Genomic DNA, 23206 nt, shown 5'->3' on the forward strand with positions numbered 1-23206 from the left:
CGAAGCGGCCAGCGGCAGACCAATTTAGGCTTCTCAAGTCATCACGATTTAAATTAAAATCCATAGATATAAAAAACTTAAAGCATATCAGAATATTAGTTTAATCTTTTAACCTAGATAAATGTGTGCTATTAGGCGCATATCCAATCGTTTGTGGGGAGAGTAAAGCTGAAGCACGCTTTGCAGGACATGAAAGCGCTGGTGCGATGTGGAACTTAATTTTTACTCATAAAGGTAGGACTAATATATCATCCGGAACTGTAAAGAAATAATTTAAATAATTCAAATCGAAAACAAAACTCTTTCATTAGCTATAAACCATAAAGATGCATTTAGGCATTAAAGGCGCGTCCAGTGAGCAGATGGCGTCATGTAGCTACTATCATGTACCAGCGTCAACTTCATCTTTGTGCCAAATACTTGTTTATTAATAAATAATTTGAATATCTCCTTACTTTTTCCCACGACACATTCATGGTAATTATTTTTGCTGGGGCTTTGTGGTCAGCTTTAGCCTACTGCGTGCATTTGAACGTGGAGGTGCGGTTGACATTGTGACAGCACAGCCCTAGTTTTGCTTCCACGATTCAAGTGGGCGCGACTTTACTTTAGTAATCTCAAAATTTAAAATCGAATGCCAACCCACCGAACAAATATTCGAATAATCTGGTCCAGCCCTACTTAAAATACTTAAAATAAATAAATAAAATGTAGTAGTAGAAATGAAAAAAAAAAAAAACACTGGATCGGCCCGTGGATCAGTAAATTTTTCCGATCCCCGATCCAGCTATTTTTTCAATATCGGGGCCGATATCCGATCCTAATATCGGATCGGTGCACCCCTAGCGGATATAACCACCCTCCATGCATCACTGTCTCTGAGCGAGGCGGAGTATCACAACGCTGCACTGTTTGTGAGAGCCGCCGCCTTCTCCACCCTACGCACACAGTGAAATTCTCCGACTCGGATACAGGAAAAATAAAACAGAACTTATAACACTGGGGCTAATATGTTAGCAAGCAAGCTATTGATCGTTTTCGACTACAGTCCTTAAACTTAACTGCAAGTAAGACAACCTTTAACCAGCCGTAGCATTATGCCAGTTCCCGACGGTTCTATGCTTTTCTTTCACTAAGTGAAAGCACCACCTCATAGTTTACTAGTAATATATAGTACACATATGGCCATGGGACTTTGAAATATTAGAATTTAAGCCTTACCTTGATCTCTCAGAACTGCTATTGAATCTTACAAAGGTTTTGGCTTGGGGTCCTTCACAGTAGCGTTCTACCGCACCAATAACACGGGGCTGCCCGCAGACGTGCCTGACTTTAAATCGGCGCTACTAAACACAGATATCGGCCGATGCCGATATATTAAAAAATGGCAAATATCGGCCCGATATATCGGTCGACCTCTAATTCACACCCATTACTGAATCACTGACTCATTATACATTAGGGCTGCACGATAAATCGAAACGAGATTGCAATCGTGATTAGGCAGAAGCTGCGACTGTGATCAGCAGTAAATCTTCATCCAAAGGACAGAGGGCACTCTTGCGCAGAAACTCCAAACACGACCGAAGAAGAAACCCAGAAAATGCCTATCGCTGCAGCTGAGTAAACACGACTATGACAGTGTATGCTTATCTGGGTTCTTCTTTTTATAATTTTCCTTATAATACAGTATGTAATAATGCAATGCCTTCATCACTGCTTAATCTGACACATTTTGTGGCGTTTTTGCATTTCTAGGGGTTGCATTTTATCAAACACATCCTAGAGATTTACTCAGATCAGCACCAAATTTGGTCAGTTTAATCTAAAGCCCTTTGTGACGTTAAATTGCAAAGATCTTGAGTTTTCGTTGAAGGGTGTGTCCGTGGCGGCCTGACAAATGTTGATGTTTCGCCATGAAACAGGAAGTTGCTATAACTCTGCCATGCTATGTCCAATCTGCACCAAACTTCACATGTTTGATAAGAGTCCTGGCCTGAACACTTCTGAAGGCCAATATTCAGTTATTATCATAGCACCACCTGCTGGCAATGGGAAATTACTTCTTTTACATTAACTTAAGTCCTGGCTTGAATTCATCTGAATGCCAACACTATTGAAATATTCCTCCTATATTAAAAGCATATTGTCCACCATTTGCTGTTTTCCTAAAGCCACCTGGTGGTGGTGAGCCCAGGTGCAAGGGCCCCGTTAATTGCTCCTTGGAGCTTTAATTCGTTTTTTTTTTCTAATGTTCATTATTTCAATATTTAAATGTGTTTGTGTCACTCAGGTGTGATGAACGGCAGTGCGAGTCGGCCTCACAGCGAGAGCAGCGGAGACGTCAGTGTGAGTCTGGACAGTCCCGTGAGGCAGACGGCGGCGCAGAACAGCTCTCTGGATGGCAAACGCAGGGCCAAATCTGCAGGAAGTGAGATTGTTTCCCTGCAGCAGTTCCTGGAGGAGAGCACAGAGCCAGCAGAGGTGACACACACACACACACACACACACACACACACACACACACACACACACACACACACGACGCTCATCACACCACAAACACACCTCTCAATGAAGCTCCAGACATAGGTTCAGGAGGAGCCTAATCATTCAGTCCGATATGAGTCTATATAAGCAGCAGTCTTCCATCATCTGTCCACCTCCCCTTCTCCTCTATTTCCTTCATCCTTCCTTTACATTGTACAGTCATAGCAGGGCTCTAACTTGAGCCTCAGGTTTAAGCCTCTTTCAAAAACAGCAAGCCATATTTGTTGACCAATATCTAGCAGCACTGAATGGGCAGCAGAACTGTTTACCGTGGCCTTACTCCGGTCAAGAACCACCCACTCAGACAGGAAGAGACAGGCATATAAACCAATCAGTCACGGTTTGGTTTGGTTTGTTTTTGTTTCCACTCAGGGATGAGGTCATCTGAAATCAGTCAACCACAGTAATAGAGCAGCTCTGTTATCCCAGTAGGTGTCCGTCTGTGACCGACTGTACGGCTGGAGATCAGAATCACTTTCCATATTAAAGTAAAACAAACTGATGATTTCACAGGCATAAACTCAACCCACAAACACTACCAATGTAATTAAGCAAATATACAGAAAAACAGTGAACGATTATTTCCATTATTGTCACATGATCTTTCAGAAGTCATTCTAATATGCTACAATGGCATTTTAGTGCCACTTAAATAAAAAATGTATGATTAAAGTCAATAATATTTCAGCTTTATTCCTGAAATATTATGACTTTAATCATACATTTATTTAGAATAAAGCCAAAATAATATTTCCGGAATAAAGTCAAAATGACTAGAATTCATAGCAGTTATGAGATTGGAGTTATAGTAACCCTAGTATAATAAAGTTATAATATTTTGAGGGTATATTGTAGCCTATTGCGTATGCAAATGGCCCAGATTGGGAGATATTCCAGAGCCTCAGCTTTCAAAATCTGTCAGTTTTATAGCGATTTACGAACAATATGTCTTACAATGTGTTTTCACACTCTTTAATGTGGCGTGACAGATCACTGTACTCGCTTCAGTTTAAGCGGCATGTGAATCAATCATCCTATTTTTTTTTTTTTTTTTTGTTTCCTTAAATTAGGCTATACTGTTTTTTCATTACTTATGATATTCCATTACATTCATATTGTGTTGTGAAAACACATTCATTATTTGTATTTCATGATAGAACTGACAGAATGTGAAAGCGGAGCTGTGTTATATTAAAAGCAACAAAGCACAAAATTATTGCTATTACTGGGTGGCTTTTTTTGTCATACCGTGAACAAAACAGCTTGTGAATAGTTATACCTCAGGAAAGACAACAATATAACTTATGTTAACGAGTTGGAGTCCAGTTTTATTATTATTTAGAATTAAATACATGTGAGGAATGAAATGTTGGACGCCACAGACATTTTTGCGGAATAGGTGGTGGAATTTTCACCCAAAAAAGTCTAATTGTAATCTAAAAGACGATTGATTCACATAAATACAGCGATATGTCCCGCTACATTAAAGAGAGTGAAAAACACATTATTGCAAGACACATTGTTTGTATTTCACTATAAAACTGACATATTTTTAAAGCTGATCTTTGTTTTATATTAAAAGTATCAAAAGCACAAAGCTTATTGCTATTATTGAGTGGCTGGTGCACTACAAATAGACCTAATAAATGCAATTGAAGATGTGAAATATTATTTCCAAGCATACTGTCCCTATGAGTATAACACAAGGTTTGATTTCTGCTAATAATCCCACATATATTCAAATAAATTCCAGTGGCCTTGCAGTTTCTCCCATTGCTCCCAATCCAGGCTATCTGCATGTGCAATATAGGCTATACTCTCAACATATTAGCACTTTAATTGCTACGATTTAATTTTGACTTTATTCTCGAAAAATTTGGACTTTGTTTTTGGAGTTCTGACTTTAAAATTTTAGATTTTGTGGTACTAAAACGGCATCGTAAATATGCTGATCTTGCTGCTCAAGAAACATTATGATTATGATTGTCAATGTTGAAAACAGTTGTGCTGCCCAGTATTTTTGAGAAAACCGTCATACATTTTATTTTTAAGTTTAAAAGTCTTTTGTAACATTATAAATGTCTTTACTGTCACATTTGACCAATTTAATAGCCTGGAAAAATCCAGACCCTAATCTATTAAGATTAAGGGTCTGGGATCGAGCAATGAAAACTGCCTAACTCGAGGGGCGGCACCAAGCATGCATTTGAAACTCTAACTGCACGCAATTGGATAACGCCACGACCAATCACAACAATACACCCTTAGCTACCAGCAGAGCTAAATGATGTTTCATTAACAAAGTTCGGGAGAAGCGCGTCAGATGCTTAGCGTAAACATCACAAGTCAATCAGCGCCATAGGTTTAAATACAGCTGACTCACCTCAATTCACTCGATGGTTTATCAGTAAACCTCCACCACCCCATCTCCTCACTCCGAGTTCTCGCTACTTCTATTGGGGGGCAACGTACTCTGGGTTCGGGCCACTCCCGAGCTCGAAGCCCTTCACCGGACAGCACGCCAAACATGCGCTACTATTCTCCGGCTAATTATATGTAAGCGTGAACTCGTGAACTGATAGATTAAACTCTTGCCGTATCCAGTCGGCAAAACAGCAAAAACATCCTTCTTGCAAAGGAACGATTCGAGTTTTCGGTTTTCTGTTCCTCTTTTATATGGAAAGCCAAGTCTAACTCGTTCATTGTAGCGGCCAAAGCCGCTTCAAACAACCTGTTGTTCATCTGTAGCGACATCTTTCAAAGTTTACTATATGATTCGGACGTCGCAGTGCTGTCATCATCAGCTTAGCTCGCCTCTGTCCCGCCTACATCAGATACACCGATTTGATTGGTTCCCACAATTGCTTACGTATTGCAGTAACCTGCATCATTGCTCGATGCCAGAGTGTCTTGCAGAGACAATTCAAATTGTGCTCTCGCGAGACCTCTGGATTTCCAGGGTACCAATTTAATGCATCCATGATGAATAAAAGTATTGATTTCCTACTGACCCCAGTTCTCTGATGGTTAGTGCACTGGCCAGTCATCATCAGTGAGTTCCTGCGAACACATCACAGACGTCTGGTTTACATGTGCTATAATTGACACTTGTGGTCAAATCTGTATGTAAGTGTGTTTTCTGTTCTCCTGCGCAGGATGCTCTCTCAGCACAATCGTCGCGTCTGTCCGGATCCGCGCCGCAGGCGTCCAAAGAGCGCGTGAAGAGCCGGGGCATCTTACGCTCTGCCAGCGGCAAGGCCGCGCCGTCGGACTCCGGTGGTGCGCGAGCCGGTCAACCGGGACGTCCCAGCCTGCGCAAGGCCGAGAGCACCCGCGCCAAAGGCTCAGCGCCTCCCCGAGCCTCCCTGTCGTCTCAGAGCAAAGCGGCGTCGGTTTCGGAGCGCCTGGACTCGTCGTCGGGGCTGCCCCGCGCCAGCAGCGTCATCTCCACGGCCGAGGGCACCGTCCGGCGGACCAGCATCCACGACCTGCTCTCCAAGGACAGCCGGCAGCCCGTGCTGGTGGACCCCTCGCCCTCCAGGACCAAGAGCGCCTCCAGTGAGTACGGCCCCGTCCCCCAGGCCCCCGACGCAGCCCTGCCCAAGTCCGCTAGCATGCCCTGCAGCGTAGAGGAGCCCGAGCTGTCCAGCCTGCAGGCCTTTCTAGGTCCCTCCTTCACCGTAGACTCCATCTTTCTGGACTCCATCTTTAGCGAGCCAGCGGTGACGGGCGGCGCTAGAAACCAGGCCATCCTGTCGCTCAACGCGTCTCTCGTTAGTAACATTAGCGGCCCTCCCCATAAAGCCCCTGCGAGCAAACGCGGCGGCGGCGGCGGGGCGAGCTCAGAAGAGCGTCCCGCCGACGCCGAGCCCGAGGCCGGTTTCCCCTCTGAGGACGGTCAGTCGCTGTGGTACGAGTACGGCTGCGTGTGACTGCATGAGCTTCGGTGACTCTGCCGGACCCCGACCCCTGTCTGCATGAGTTGGTCGTAGCGGTGCCCGTGTCTGTTTTATGTCTTTATCATGTGACGATCATAATCCTGTGATTCTTTTGAACTGATCCTCCATCACTGTGTAATTAACCGGTGCGGTCCGTCATCTCCACCTGCTGTCTGTGTGTGTCACCGCTAGCGGAGGCTGATCTGCTTTCATATTTATGAAAATCAGGCTTGTAGAACAAGTCCCATGATGCTCCTCTGATTGTCTTGTTGAAATCACTCGCCTGGCTGTTCACGGGTTTCTGATGGTGTTTGTGTGCATGGCTTTATCCTCCTCGCTCCATTCTGACAGCACTGATCAGGATGAGCGTCTCGTGTTTAACGTGTGATGTGTGGCCGGACCTCCAGGGACTTCGTTATATTGATTCTTCTGTAATGTCCCGTTGAAGTGTGGCTTGCTTTCGTTCTGCAGATGTGGAAGTGCCACAGGAAAACAGGAAGTCTAAAAGCAGAGGTGGAGCTCAGAGTTTGTCCTGAATTCACACGGTGAGTGTCACAGTCCTCCTCAGATGATGCTCATCCTCAGGAAACGCTTACCTTTATGACCAATAGGGTCACTGTTAACCCTGCTGAAAAAAAAACAGCCTAGGCTGGTTGGCTGGTCTTAGCTGGTTTTAGCTGGTCTCCCTGGCCAGGCTGGGGAATTGGCCAAAACCCATCTAAAACCAGCCTGCTGACCAGCAATGACCCATTAAAACCAGCCAACCAGTCTAGGCTGATTTTAGCTGTTTTTTTTTTTTCAGCAGGAAAACCTTCAAGAACTTCTCTTAGTCCACCTCCAGCCCAAAGTACCAGGATCCTGATGCATTCATCACTAATCATTATCTCAGTAATCAATACCTAGAATCAAACGGCATCAATCAGAAATATTTTTACAATGAGCTGATTTGGTTCAAAGACGTTTTTGTTCTGTGGGTTGAAAGTCTCTTCACATGCCAATAGCAATCACTAAGTTAAGTGCTCTAAATGTATTTATATGTATTTATATCGTCTGTGGAAGGCGCACAACCATAAAATGTTAAAACAATATTCGCATAATGCCATTATATTTAGCTCTTTTATATACAGTAGATTGTTTGGTGTTTTTGGATCATCTTAATCTCTCTCTGTTTGAATGAGAGCGATCTGTTCGTTTTCCCTCGCTTTATCTTGCGTATTAATTTTCACGATAAATATGTAATAAAAGTGCTAGTTAAAACCTTTGATATCAATATTTTTCCTATTAGAGTCGTCCGCTATACTCTCACTTACCTGCGTCTCAGTCACTGAGAGACGAGCGCGGTTTACTCACCGGACGGAGTGTTGAACGTGCGCGTGTCCTGCATGTTCGGGCACGAGCGCGTACACGAGGATCGTTCATCCGCGCTCTCGTTTCACGGTCCTAATATAGCGCGATCAGGTAATGGGAAACATTAGTTAAACCCTTCAGACAGTGAAAAAAAATGATTGATTGGATTATTTCGATTAATTTACGACATTAAGCAAAAATATTAATTGCAGAACTCAATGTTTTTTTTTTATCAGCCACGTTAAAAAAAGCCTTTTTTTATATTTGTATTTATCAAAAAAGCATTAAGTTTACCAAAAGTGCCAGTAAAGACATTTATAATGTTGCAAAAGTTTTCTATGTCAAATAAAGGCTGTTTTTTTTTTTTACTTTGTTCATCTGTGAATCCTAAAATTTTAAAAGTAATGGGCAGCACAACTGTTTTCTAACATTGGTAATAATCAGAAATGTTTGTTGAGCAGTAGATCATCATATTGGAATGGTTTCTGAAGGATCATGTAGATCCAGTTGTTTGAATGTATTCTACTGAGATGAAGCTGAACTGTATTTTACCGTGGAACTGTGTGCACCAAATCAACCAAACTAAACCATTCACAAGTTCTTTTCTTCACACCGTCACATTACAATAAAAAGCCAATATGAAAAGGAAAGATTGGTAATGGATCTGCTAATTCTGGATTTTATCATGTTCAAGGTTCCCATCATCCTCTGGGAATTTGACAGAAATGATATTCAGATCAGACAGAATAGGGGCCTGTCTTTTGTCTGATTATATGGTTTGTGAATCAATGACTTTTTTTGAGTTTTTAAAATGTTTTTAAATGTGTAAGATGTGATTTTGCACAGTTAAAGTCACACTGACATGTTCAAGTGAGTTTCTGGGACATTTTTCTTGATGTGTCTACAATGTGGCTCATCTTCTTCAGTGTGTGGTTTGACTCCACTGAAAGCTCTGATAGGCCAGAGCAGCTCCAGATGGGCGGAGCTTTAGCTCTAACCCTAAACTGTGTCTCTGCCCACGTGTGCTGTAAGCTCCTCCTCTTTGGAGGTCTCTGGCTCCTTATATGCTGGGATGTGGAGACCCTACAGACCTTTCTCACAAATTCCTAGTTTCTCAGCTGCAGAAGTCGTCATAGTTGGGTAAAATCCGAGAGCAGTGAATGGGAGAGTACCACAAATATATTTTTTGCATTCCCATTTGCATAAATAGCAAAGAAAAACTCCATGATAGTGTTTTCATGACTTTCTGAAAAGGAAAAAAAAATTGAGAGAGACTGATATTGGCTGTCAAATGTACTGTCTTTCCCATAGACGCTGTACATCTTCACATTAGCTTTTACTGTTTTTTTTTTATCATTTGATGAAAAGGTGATATAATGTAAATTATAGTTTAATAAATGCACATACATTTATACACTAACTATAAGGGATTTGTGATGCAGATGACTGTTGAAACACATCATCTCAGTCTTGTGAAGAGGGTCCAGTGCTGTTTGGTTCCCAATGTGTTTCAGATTCTGTCTTGTACTGTTCTGCAGAACAAGTGAAGTCAGAGAGGTTTGATTGATGTGTGTAGGGTCTGTAGATGATGGTTTGACCCTGTCCCAAATCACACTCCCCTAATGTGCACAGTGTGGACTCAGAGGAAGAGCATGAGGGTTTAGAGTGATTTGGTTCAGAGAGAGCAGATAGTGAAGTGATAGCGGTGTGTGACGATCATCTGATGTCCTCTGGGCTCCAGAGCTGGTGCTTCTGACTCCAGTGTTTGACAGCTTTGACCACAGAAGAGTAGAAACAGAACCTTCAGTTTAGTTTAGACTCAGTCAGTGTTGTTTTGGTCCTGATAAGGAATTAAGGATGTGATCATAAATACAAATAACCAAAAACATTCTGTACTTTAGAACATGAGATAGTCACACCTTCAAAGCATCTGTTCACAAAATATACCTCCCCCTTATTAAATGATTCTATTGTATAAAATTACCTTTTTTTTTTCAACTAAATACATTTTAAGATGATTTTATGCTACTAATCTTAATGCAGTAGTTATAATCCATGTATTACCTGTTAACCGTTTGTGGAGCACAGACCTGAAGATGACATTTCCAACTTGTTGTAAATGTTCAGTTCTTTGGAGCACAGACTGAAGTTTGCATAATTATTAGGCATTTTTTTCCCCAATAACATTGTACCAATTTCAAATGACATCAAACACAGTGTATTTAATCATTTATAAGTGATGTATAATTGCCCATGAAGGCTAAAAATGAAAAACTTCTTATATTCAGGTGTACAGAATTAGTAGGCAGGTTTGCCTTTACAGGTAAAAATAGAAAATACATAGATTTACCTTTTAAAAAAAATATGAATTGTCCATGAGAAATATAAAAAAAAAACTATTGCAATACAGAATTTGCAGAGTTTTGGAGAAAAGACACATTCAAAAATGACCCTTACTTATGACACATGCTGTGTGACTGTGATTATTACATACATAAAGATTGATTGTTTGAAAAAGCTTTATAAAAAGAAGAGGTTGAGAGTGATTCCTGAGGTATCAGCAAAATAAAGGTGCTTCACGATGCCATAGAAGAACCTTTTTTGTTTCAATAGTTTCGTAAAGAACCTTTAACATCTGAAGAACCTTTCTGTTTCACAAAAGGTTCTTTGTGGTGAAAGAAGGTTCTTCAGATTATAAAAAGGTAAGAAAGAGATTCTTTAAAGAACCTTTGACTGAATGCTTCATTGTGGAACCAAAAATGCTTCTTCAGTGGCGTCGCTGTGAACAACCTTTTAAAGCAGCTTTATTTGTATAAGTGTGAGCTGCTACAGCAATGAGCAAAGACTATGACTATGACAAAGATGGACTAAAAAGAGCTAAGTTGATGTGTTTTTATATTCTTGGCCTGTCTTTTTTTTTTTCTGATTCTGCTGACCCAATGAGCATTTTGCTGTCCAGTGGTCATGATTTCATTTTGCAATTTTGATTTTGCAATTTCAGTATTAAAGCTCTTTTTACCCATAAAAGCACACCTGAGTATAAGGCATTTTTCACTTCTAGCCTTCATTCACAATTATATATCACTTATAAATGATGAAATACAAAATTAATAATAGTTACTAAGATTGATGTGGTTTGGAATTGGTAAAATGTGCTTGGAAAAAAATCACAATATCAAATTGCATAATAATTATGCACACAATGTGGAAAAGACACTTGGTAGATTATTGATACTGAAAAAGAAACTAAAAAGTTTATAAAAAAAAAAAAGTTTGTAAAAATGCACAGAAATACTATAAGAATTTTAAAAAATAAAATAATTTGTTTATAATCTAAAACTGAAAACAATCAAAGTCATGAAGATTTAGTTTGTTTTCACAAAATGTTCCACTTCCACTCATTTGTTTTCATCCATTTAACCTTTACATCATGTCTGCCTTAGCCAAGTTTTATTCCATTCCAACAAAAATAAAAATTCTAAAAACTAACTTTTTTTCCCATTCCAAATGGCCTGAACAGCACCAGAAGGTTAAGTATCATATTTTTGTTTTATAATTTCATGTTGAACACTAAGCCAAACCCCAAAGCACTTCATTAGATCTGGATTCACTCAGATGTGTTTTTCAGTGTGTTTTATAATAAAGTATGTGTTAACATTCTAATAGCATGACATTTCTCATTTAAATCATTCAGTATGTTGTAGTCTGAACAGTACAGAGCCGTTCTGCTGTTCAGAAACAAACTACACGACATGATGAGATACGACTGTATGCGGCTAAATTATATAACCTGAGAAAATCAAGTTTATCAGAAGTGAGACTATAAAAGCAGGATGATGTATGTCATCATTGTCCTGACAGATATGACGAAACCAGACAGAAATACACATCAGACAAACTCAAATAATGACTGAGTCATCAATTAAACAGAGATATGGGCGTTTCTTCAACTAGGTGCACTTTTAGCCTTGACAATTTGAAGAAAAAAAAAACACAGTCTCATAAGTTTAAATAATTTGTCTAGTTTTAAGGTCTGTAAGAGGACAAACTTAGATTACAAGAGAAATGGTTCATATTTTCTTTTTATTTTTGACCTGCATTGAACAAATGTGCATCTCAATATACAGCTGTTATTTAAAAAATAAAATAACTTTGGTTTTTTTATTAAGTAGAGCATGGGTCATAAATTGGATTTTTTTTTTTTTAATGTGTGATGAGAACCTTTTAAATATTTAAAAAAAATGTGTTTGGTGGAAATGACAAGAAATGAAGGTAAATGTAGGGAAGCTTCATCCCAATGCTGGAACATGACTGTTTCTGGATTGAAACATTTGCAGTCGTGCAAATCTATTCTCACAACCCATATCAATTGTACTTTGTAACCATAAATGTCATTTCCAGCACAGAGGACAGTGAGCTGGAAATGACATTTCTGTAGTTTTTTGTGAAAAAATGGAAGACAGCTTTGAGTTAGTACTTAGCATTTCGTGTATGTAAAATACTCTTAACTTAAAATTTTTAGCTTTTCAATAACACCCTTGATGCTACAGTATGTGGTGGAAATGACGTAGAATAAACATATTCACTGATCAAGCAATATTTACTTTGATTTTTCTTCATTTGTTGTTGATGAAAATGTCCAACATGTGCTCTGATGTCACTCAACATTTCCATTGAAACCACCTAAAAAATCTTTCACACAAACTTTTTAAAGATACATTCCAGTGTTGTGCTGGAAATGACACCAATACTGTGCCACAGCTATATTTTGTATAAAAGGTAATATTGATAGAGGTCTCACATTAAATACTGTATTTTAATTATTTTACTAGTGCCTAATTCAGGTACCTTAATAGTTACCAGATAAGTCATATTTTTAAACTGTATTTTCATTGTTGAAGTTTAAAAGTCTGGGTGTGCGACAAGGAGAAAACACTGATTTTGACACCTATAAGAAGGTTGAAAAGTATGAAAAAATCTTAATAGAAAGGTAGTACATTTTTTTTTTTAGATTGGTTTTATTGTTAGCTTGCCAAAGAAAGGAATTTGTCCAAAATTGTATGTATTTTTAAAAATATGACCAAGGTACATAAAAGTGCCCATAGTCTAAGAATCACCCAGATACGGCTACAGAAGTTCACTCTGATGGTCTGTTTGAGACGAGCCTCATTTCTCAGACTGGTAATGGATTGTTTATGAGTATCACATATCACGAGCTGACGTGATGTAAATGCAGTCAGAGAATGTTTCCTCATAGCATGAGTCTGTGCTCCAACAGGACAAACCTGTTCCTGATCCTCATCACATCTCCATCTCACACGCTCACGTCAGGAGCTCAGTCTGCTGTGTTAGAGATGGAGGAAACACTGATCTGATGAAGCATGACCCTGATCAGCAGCTCATCTCACTCAAACTCTGGATTTGACTGCTTTTCCAGCACAGACAATCTCACAACCAGTGTTGAGGATGATAACGTATTACAAGTAACACGAGTTACATAATCAGATTACTTTTTTTCAAGTAGCTAGTAAAGTAACGCATCACTTTTTAATTGACAAGAAAATATCTGAGTTACTTTTTCAAATAAGTAACACCTGTTACTTTCCCCCATTCATTGATTAAAAGCTCTCCTGTCCCTGAAATCATGAGTAAGATGTTCCTTTAGTTCTAGAATAAATGTGAACATGCATTAATTCATCTCACTCACTACAAAACAGATACAGTGTTCCTCAAAATGAATAAAAACTGTGAAACTCAAACCAGCAATAATTGAATATGTTCAATAATACGAATATTCTTTATGTATTTAATCCCATTTTATGAACCGATGTCTTTGCTGCCGACCTTCGATGATCCGATTCATCCGTACTAATAAGATAAATTAGTTTTTCTTGTCCACTGCAGTGTTGACAACTCAGCAATTTTGTTGCTAGATTTAGAAATTTTTTAGACTACCCTAGGAACTTTTTCTTCAAAAGTCACCTAGCAACAATGAAGCTATTTTTAAAATATATTAAGGACCTTTTAGCAACTGTGACTCAAATGATAAAATAGCACACAAAACGCTTTTTTCACTCAAAAACGTTGATAATGAGGCTTACGATTAATCAGATGCAAATAGAAACACAAAACCAGTCCTAAATGAGAGAAAACAAGTTGACAAAAACATTGAGTCCAACACTGGGTGACAGTATATAGCATAATGACAGATTTAGAAGCAGTTGTTTGAAGTGTGACAGGAATCTGAACACAACCAGATGGAGAACACAGTACATAGTGCCCTATTTTTAAATGTAATTGTTCAAATGTGTAAATGTTAAAAAAAAAAATCAATGTTGTAGCCTATTTAAAAATGAATATATGATATTGTTATATTTATTTTTTTAGTTTTAATAACAAAACTAAATGACCTTTTTGAAACATATTCACAATCATATTCAATGCTGAGATTTGAGAGATCCGTTGTGTATTCTATGCAATTTTGTGTTGTGGTCGCACAATCACATCACAATGTCATTTAACAACAAACTGTCCTGCCTTTAAGTCAAGTCAAACTCAAGTCAAACTTTATTAAAATCCCTTACGGGCAATTTAGATGCAGCTATGATCAGAAACAGACGGACTCATACAATACATAAACATAAATATCACATACCCTAACAAATTTCCTCAAGAACCATTTAAAAGCCTTATTGCACAAGGGACAAATGAGTATTTATATCGATTACTTTTCATCTTTGGCAGTCTATATCGGGAACCAGAAGGAAGCAAAGAGAACTCTGAAAACAGGAAATGATCATTATTAGCTAGCACAGTTCTAGCCCGACTCAAAATATTTCTATTAAACAATGATGACAAATTTCTTTGCTCTTTACCTATGATCTTTCCACTAAGTGTGACAATTCTATTTAAAGCACTTTTATATTTAACACTAAGATTACCAAACCAACAACTAATAGAAAAGGACAAAACAGACTCAATGTAAGACTTATAGAACATTTCCATTAATGTCTTATCTATATTAAATGATCTTAATTTCCTTAAACAATATAGCCGTTGCTGTCCCTTTTTACATAATACCTCAGTATTCACATCAAAGCTCAATTTGTTGTCAATAATGGTCCCTAGATATTTATAACTGTCCACACATTCCACCTTCACACCACTAATAAAAGTATCCTGGGAAGAGTGTGCTTTTGCTCTAAAATCGATTATCATGTCTTTTGTCTTAGACACATTCAATTGCAAACAGGCATCATCACACCATTCAACAAAATCGTCGATCACTGACCCATGACATGTTTCATTATTTTCCAAAAGACTCACAATGGCTGTATCATCAGCAAACTTTAAGAAAAACCTATTTTTATGCTTACTGATACAATCATTTGTGTATAAAATATATAATAAAGGGGACAAAACACAGCCTTGAGGAGTTCCTACAGATGTGATTAATGGAGTTGAGAAACTATCATTAACTCTCACTCGTTGAATTCTATCAGTTAAAAAGTCAAGAATCCAACCTACCAAATTAGGATTAAGACCAAAATTAGAAATTAACTTGTCTGCTAAAATCTGTGGTTGTAATGAATTAAAAGCAGATGAAAAATCCACAAATAAAAGTTTGACATGTGTTTTGCTCCCCTCTAAGTGCTTTAAAACCAAATTTAATAAAGTTGCTGTTGCATCCTCAACACCTCGTTGTGTTCTATAAGCAAATTGGAGAGGATCTAAAAGAATTTTTGTTTTAGACAACAACTCCTCTTTTACCAGTTTCTCAAAACATTTCATTATTAAGGAAGTGAGAGCTATTGGCCTAAAATCATTAAGTGTTACTGCCTTTGCAGTTTTAGGCACAGGCACCACAGTGGCCTGTTTCCACAGAGTCGGGACTTTCTGGAGAGCAAAAGACCACTGAAAAATATTACAAAATACTGGTGCCAATTGTTCAGCACAAACCTTAATTAAATGCCCACCAAGATTATCTGGCCCAGGAGTTTTTGTCCTCTTACAACCCTTAAAAACTTTAATTACATCTAATTCATCAAAAAAAATATTATAATCACCATCACAACTCACATTAAAATTCATAGACTCCATTTTAAGACCAGTTTCAGGAGAATCAAAGCGTAAATAAAACCTGTTTAGTTCCTCGGCCAATTGACTACTAGACTCATACCCAGGTAGCTGTATTTTCCTAGACTCACACCCTTTAAATCCTGTTATAGCTGTCATTCCCTTCCAAACTGACCCCAAGTTATTCCTACTCAACTCTTCCTCTAAGTTTGTTTTATACTTTAACTTTGCTTTCCTCACTTCAATTTTAATCTCTTTCTGCAGTTTTAATCTTTTAACCAAATCACCTTCATAAAATGCTCTACATCTTTCATTCATAAGTACTTTTAAGGAATTTGTAAACCATGGCTTGTTGTTTGGGAATATTTTGACAGTCTTACAGGGGATAAGCATGTCTTCACAAAACGAGATATAACTACTGACAGCATCTGTAAGTTCATCTATTTCTGAGCAAGAATTGTAAAAAATATTCCAGTCCGTGCATTCCAGGCATCCTTGCAAAGATGCAGTGGACTCCTCAGACCATACTCTAATATTCTTCTTCTGCGGTTTTTCACTTTTTAAAACAGTTTTGTATACTGGGACAAGCAAGACTGTATTATGGTCTGCCGTCCCCACAGGAGGCTTGACAACAGACTTATATGCGCCTTTGATTGATCCATAGCAAAGGTCAAGAGTCTTATTAAAACGTGTGGGGCAAGTCACATATTGATAAAAGTTCCTTAAGCACTGCTTCATGGGACATTTATTAAAATCCCCCATAATTAAATTCGGAGCATCTGGGGAAATGCATTGCAGTTTGTGTACAACATTTCCAAGAGTCTCTGCTGCGTTTGCTTCGTTAGCCCTCGGATGAATATAGACCACGGTAACAAAAAGTTGTGGAAACTCCCGAGGAAGATACTGTGGCCGGAGTGATACAGAGAGTAGTTCAATGTCATTAGTACACACACTCTCTCTCACAATAACGGAACTACACCATTTGTGGTTAATATATAGACAAACACCACCTCCTTGCTTTTTCCCCGTCACTCCAGGGCAACGATCGGTACGAAAAGGAGTGCCAAATCCATCAATAATTACAGAATTATCAGGATCATTGTTCTTTAACCATGACTCAGTAAGAGCCAAAATACAAGCATTCTTATAGTCATGTTGAAAACGTACCATTGCCTGTAGGTCATCGATCTTATTCCTGAGGGACTGAACATTTGCCATGACGATAGACGGGAGAGGAGTACGGTTTAGCCGAGACCTCCTTAGCTTCACTCGTACCCCTCCTTTCTTCCCTCTCTTCCGTATTTTTTGAGGGTTATGATCCCGTCTAACATACAATCCGTTGTCGCGAACACCGTTTCCATGCGATGAACGTAAATCCACAGGATGACGAATATTGTAGGGCCGATGCCACTGAAGGAGAAACTCTCTGTCGTATTGAATTCTCACCGGTTGTTTAGCAGGTGATGCTTTCAAACACGCAGGGAGAAGAAACAGCACCCACAATAAAACAATGGCCAACACATCCATTTGGCTTTAGTTGGTTTCCAACAACAAAGTCCAAAGAACTCCAAGGCAAGCGCAAACAACTCTAAACAACTTTAAAAACTATTTAAAAGAAAACAAACAAACAAACGACACAGACTGTTTTCTGATCTGCTGCTGGTCGCCACGTGCGCAGCGCCCTCTGTGTGTGTGTGTGTGTGTGTGTGCTACTTTAGCTACTTACTCAGAAAATGAGTTGACAACACTCAGGGATGGGCAGTATTTTAGATAAATGTATTTAAAATACGTATTTGAAATACAAAATACTATTTTGTATTTTAAAGCCTTTGGGAAAAATCGAATGTAATTTGTATTTAAATAGATTTAAGATGAGTATTTTGTATTTTCAAAATACATAAAATACTTTGTGCCAATCAACCTCTTCATCAGGGTGCTGATTTAGTTCAGACACAGCCCTCCCCCAACCGTAACACTCAAGCACATCAGCTGCCAGTGTTCTGAAATATTCGGTGTCTGAGATTTTCTGTGACACTGGGCGGAGCTAACATGAATATTCATGAGTTTTCCGTTCATGAGATTTGTCTTAAAGTTGCACTCAAATATTAGTGCTCCTGATAAATACAGCTTTCTGTAACGTAATTTCATTTCAGGTTCGAGCTAATATATATACACATTTATTGTGCACAGACATTTATTAATTACATAAGAAATCCAGTTTACCATTAGAATATGCATCATATTATAGGCTAATCAAGCCAACAACTCTCGTCTTTTTGTCATTTACCCTACTTCGGTTTTACATTTGAGTGCGTTTTAAATGGCTTTTTTTGTGTGCACACACTCCGTGACAGAGTGGAGTGCCGACAATGTGTTTTATAATTCTGTAAATCGGTCATTTTTCTCCACACCAAAAGAATCAAATAATCCCGTTAAACGCAGTATTTGAATTTGTAACTTGTGATTTTGGAAAAAAAAACATTAGTCTGTGTAACACTAAATTGTATATATATTTTTTTAATTCATTAAAAATGTTCTTTTAATTAACGAATGGATGAAACATGGACCATTACTTTATTCAAATATTTCTGCTATGCAGGCTCATTTAGTAAATTTCAAGCATTTTACAAACATGGTGCTTAATGAAAATGCCATTTCCATGCCATGTAACATTTCCGAATTGGGATTGTTCCCCATCTATGCAAATGATTGATGTAGAGACAAAAGAAGGTGTCTGTCACCATCACTTTAATGTAGTGATTGTGTGCATTTATATTAATAAATGTATATTAATAAATTAATATATTAATAATAATAATTTAACATTTTTTTAATAAACTTTCTAATTTTAACAAACTGTATATAGAAGCAAACTTTACATGAAATAAATATAAAAGTTGCTATGCTTAAAAAGTATTGTACAACCTGCAAAAAAAAAAAAAGAGAGAGAGAGAGAGAGAGAGAGAGAGAGAATATTCAGCTAGTTTTTGATGTGGTTTTAAAACTTGCTGTGATGTAAAAATAAGATTTTGGTCATATTGCCCATCCCTGTTCTTTGCCCGATAGCAGAAAAGGTTATCACAGTTTTAAATACAGTATGATTTTTTTAATAGTGCTCACCACAAGGAATAGCCTGCATTGTAACCTGGTCAGAAGTAAGTATACAAATGGCTGCTATTTTTCACTACATTAGTTTATTTGTGGTTACCAGCAAGGAAGCAAGCACTAAAGAAAGAAAGAAAGAAAGAGAGAGGGAGATTATGGTGACAGAATGACAGAGAGAGCAGAGATGAGGCAAGGAATTAAAAGTCACTACACTGTAAACCCTAATAAGTTCAGACTACTCAAATGATTTGAGGAAAGTGATTCCCTCAGTTCGTTTGAGTAATGGGAAAATGACAACTCGATTTATTGAGTTGAACGAATGTGGTCTCTTCATTGAATTAACTTAAATGTTTAAGTACAGATAACTTAAAAGGGCTAACAGACTAAACTTCCTAAATTTTCAGCTTATATATAAATATATATATTCTACTTGTATTAAATAATTTATAAATCATTAAAACAAGGTTTTTTTTCCACATCAACCACTTTATTAGGCTTATACTGCATTTACATTACTTATAACAGTAAGCTCACATTTATAAAATTCATGAACAAAATCATGAGCTCCTTTTTTAACAGTAAACTCATATTTTTGTCTGTAAGCCCACACTGTCATATTTTTAAAAGACATATGTACAACAAAATAGCTAATTTTTAATTTTAACAGTAAGCTCACATTTCCAGAAAGACATGAACAACAGCATCATGAGCTTACATTTTTTAAAGTACATTCACATTTTTTAACAGTAAACTCCTATTTTTGACTGTAAACTCACATTTAATATCACATTTTTAAACAAAACAGCTCATTTTTAATAGTAAGCTTACATTTTTAAAAGACATGAACAACAACATAAGCATTTTTTTTTTACAGTTAACTGTTTTAAATGTAAACCTATTATTTATTTATTTTTTCACATTTTTACAAGACAAATTTGAGATATACCAGTTCCTTGGAGTGTGTGTTATACAAAAAAAAAAAAAAAAGGTGTTTCTTCTCTGTTGGTGAAAGTCTTACTGACTGTTAACATAAACATGTTTTTAATTTCCAATGTAAAGGTCATTTTCATTTTTTTTTTCTCAGCTGACAAGAAAAGCACAAAACCTGTAACATAAATTTGTCCAAACAGAAGGCACATTGATTCAGGAAGGTCACTTAGATTGTCCATCACCACTTTTCCAAGAGTTGAGAGGCTGAAGAGTAGTCCCATCTTCAACTATTACAATCCCCACTGACAACAGCAAGATTTGAGCTGTGATCATCAGACATCTATTAAAGATGAAAAAACATTATCAAATTAAAGTTAATTCACATGCATGCAAGCTCATGTAGATTTCAAACAGTGCAACTTAATCTTAAGGAACAGTTCACCCAAAAATGCAAATTCTGTCATTGCTCACTCTCATGTCATTCCACACCCCTAACACCTTTGTTCTTCTTCCAAACAAAAATTAAGATTTTTTTAAGGAAACCCAAGAGATTTCTGTTTCTCCAGAGATCCAATGTAACATTTTCAAGGTCTAGAAAAAAAATCCATGAGACTTCAGTGGTTTAAACTCAATTTTATGAAGCAGCGCGAGTGTTTAGTGCAAAAACATGTAATTTACCACTTACAAAATAAAATTATTCAAGGCCTGTTCAGATTTCAGATCTTGCGTGAACACAAAACACATGCACTGTGATGCTCTCGTGAACATGCATTGGGGATCTGTATTTTTAATAGTTTTTATAGTTTGTTTCATGCAAACCTAAGCATGTGCGTTGTTTAATAAAATTGAGGTTAAATCACTGGAACCACATGTCTTTCTTACCTTTTCTTGTCCGTCTATGGAGAAATGGAAAACTCTTGAAAATTATTTTAAAAATCTTCATTTGTGTTCCAAAGAGGAACGGAAGTCTTACGTATATGGAATGACACGAGGGTAACTACTGACAAAATTCTAATTTTTGAGTGAAATAACACTTTAGATTCAAATTTATATAATGAGTGTGAGTGATCTAATGTGTGCTTGTCTTTTTGACATTATTTTCTACATGGAATACTTACCAAACATGTCGAAGAAATCCCCAAACATCTCCAAACACAAGAGGTGGTCCTTGGAGCACAAGAGTTCGGTCCTCAGTCGGCTCTGACAACTTCTGTGTGAAAACAAAAAAACAATTATATTAAATCTAACCACTGGCTATTACTACTTTTTTTAATGAAATTCATAACAGCATTTAAATCAGGGGTGTCAATTCTTGGAGGGACAGAGCCCTGCAGAGTTTAGATGAAATCCTAATTAAACACACCTGATCCAACTAAGTTAACGTTGTTACAACATTTTTGCACGTCTTTCCCGACAGTAAAAAGTCAACAAATCGCTCACAGGGACATGTAAAACAGTCACAGCTCTGCTAATGGTAACGTAACTTGATTAAAAACAAAATGCAGATAGGATTGAATACATTTTATAAAATCTATTAAAAACGAATAATTAATATTATGCACCAAGAACACATTACATGAACAGAATTATTAATTAAAAACATAGGCCTATCTCTGTAAATGTGTCACAATTTCGTTAATTTTTAGCTTTGCATTGTTCTCCTCATGAAACCTTTAGTAAACCTGCATTAATAGCCACACGGATGCAATATACTGTTACAAACGTATTTTCATTCTCAACTGTTTATGATCATTTAAGACATAACTGACAAGGGTTTACGTGAATAATCACCAAGCGAGCGCCTCATTTTGAAATATTTTTGCGTGCATTTGACCGTTTATGCGCGCACCTTGAGGTAAAAGCGAACTTTAACGGTACATGTCCGTGTTTTGTTCCCTCATAAGCGCATACACAACAGCGCAAGTTCTCATTCTCGCTTTTAAAAACACAACATCAAAGAAACATTAATAAATTAAGCAAGTCACAACGTACAGGCGTGTTAAACATTAACTTACCAGCGTAATCCATGGGCCTTCGTCACGACCGACTCCATCCCTGTCCCTGCCTGCTTCACGACCGCCTGCCTGCAAGTGCCGCTGGGGGAGGAAAAAAAGTTAAGCGGGAAATTCAAATGTTCTTATAGAAATTTAGAAACTCCGGCATATTTATAAGTACAAAATACTCCAAAAATAAAACGGAACCAAGCAAAATTTACACTTATATTTTACCATTAACCTACCTGTGTAACTTCACTCTAATGAATCTTTCACGACGGCTTTCTTCCCGCCTGCTTTACCGCCAGCTTACTTGTGCTGCTACTGGAGCAAAACAAAAAATAGATTGGAATAACGTGTAAATCAATTAAAAAAAAATGTATATGAGCGTTTAAATCTCTACTTACTGATTTAACTTTTGTCTTTCTTGTGTCAGATGGTTTCTGCTAGTGCGTCTGTCCTGCTGGTTCTTCAGCAAAATTCAGCATGACGAGAAAAAATACCGCCTTGTGTCATATAACTTATATCGACCAATCAGCGCGGTTGTCAAAGCAGAATTTCAAGTGCGACCAATCATTTTAAATAGACATTGTGAATCTTTCAAATTAATTAAAATGTTGAGTTCAGATAACTTAAAATATCAATTAAAAAGTTTTTTGCTGCCAAATGAGTAAGTTAACCACACCTGTTTAAGTTTTGATGCCAAAACTTGGTATTTTAAGTAATGTCAAGTTATATTAACTTAATCTCTTTATTAATGACAACAGTGGGGTTTACAGTGTAGTCCTATGTAGTTTCTTCATTCGCTATGACTATTTATAATTAGCTTAGCTAATTATATTTAACAAGATTTTTGTTCTTGTCCCATAACATTTCTGTGAGTTGTTCTATTTAAAATGTGTATGTTTCCAATTTCACATGTATTTTGTGTATTTTAAAAATACAAAATACTGTATTTGTATTTAAATTTTTCCACTCAGTATTTTGTATTTTTATTTTAAATACATTTCTATGTATTTATGCCCATCTCTGACAACACTGGTCTACTGTACCGATGTGAATTTACTTTTATCTTTCGGTGTGAAACAGCTTTTACATTTGTCAAAAGTAGAACTTTGTATATTAAAAACAAACAAGTCCTGCCCAGATTTAAACAAGTAACTCAAAAGTAACGTAACGCATTCCATAAAAAGTAACTAAGTAACAGTTCCTTTTTTAGGAAGTAACTCAATATTGTAATGCTTTACCTCTAGTTTTCCCCACACA

The 23206-nt window shown here is 37.4% G+C and overlaps 1 protein-coding gene and 1 long non-coding RNA gene across 4 annotated transcripts in view; one reads left to right on the forward strand and one right to left on the reverse strand.

The window, feature by feature from the left end:
• ccdc88ab (coiled-coil domain containing 88Ab) overlaps positions 1 to 23206 on the forward strand; it is a 78876-nt gene that overhangs the window by 54852 nt on the left and 818 nt on the right. For both annotated transcript variants that reach the window (XM_073834346.1, XM_073834348.1), the window contains 3 exons: positions 2294 to 2484; positions 5706 to 6108; positions 6960 to 7033. In XM_073834346.1, coding sequence (XP_073690447.1) covers positions 2294 to 2484; positions 5706 to 6108; positions 6960 to 7024 — 659 coding nt within the window. In that variant the 3' untranslated portion in view covers positions 7025 to 7033. The remainder of the gene's footprint in view (positions 1 to 2293; positions 2485 to 5705; positions 6109 to 6959; positions 7034 to 23206) is intronic.
• Positions 19249 to 22712, reverse strand: LOC141325576 (uncharacterized). Of its 2 annotated transcripts, none has more exons than XR_012353780.1 (5): positions 22348 to 22712; positions 22186 to 22261; positions 21962 to 22042; positions 21065 to 21156; positions 19249 to 20286 (listed from the first exon to the last, which is right to left on the reverse strand). It is a non-coding gene; the product is annotated as an uncharacterized lncRNA (long non-coding RNA). The 2 variants fall into 2 exon arrangements; XR_012353779.1 differs by having other exon boundaries at positions 22186 to 22264.

Source organism: Garra rufa, chromosome 2 (assembly GCF_049309525.1).
Source record: "Garra rufa chromosome 2, GarRuf1.0, whole genome shotgun sequence".
NCBI lineage: Eukaryota > Metazoa > Chordata > Actinopteri > Cypriniformes > Cyprinidae > Garra > Garra rufa.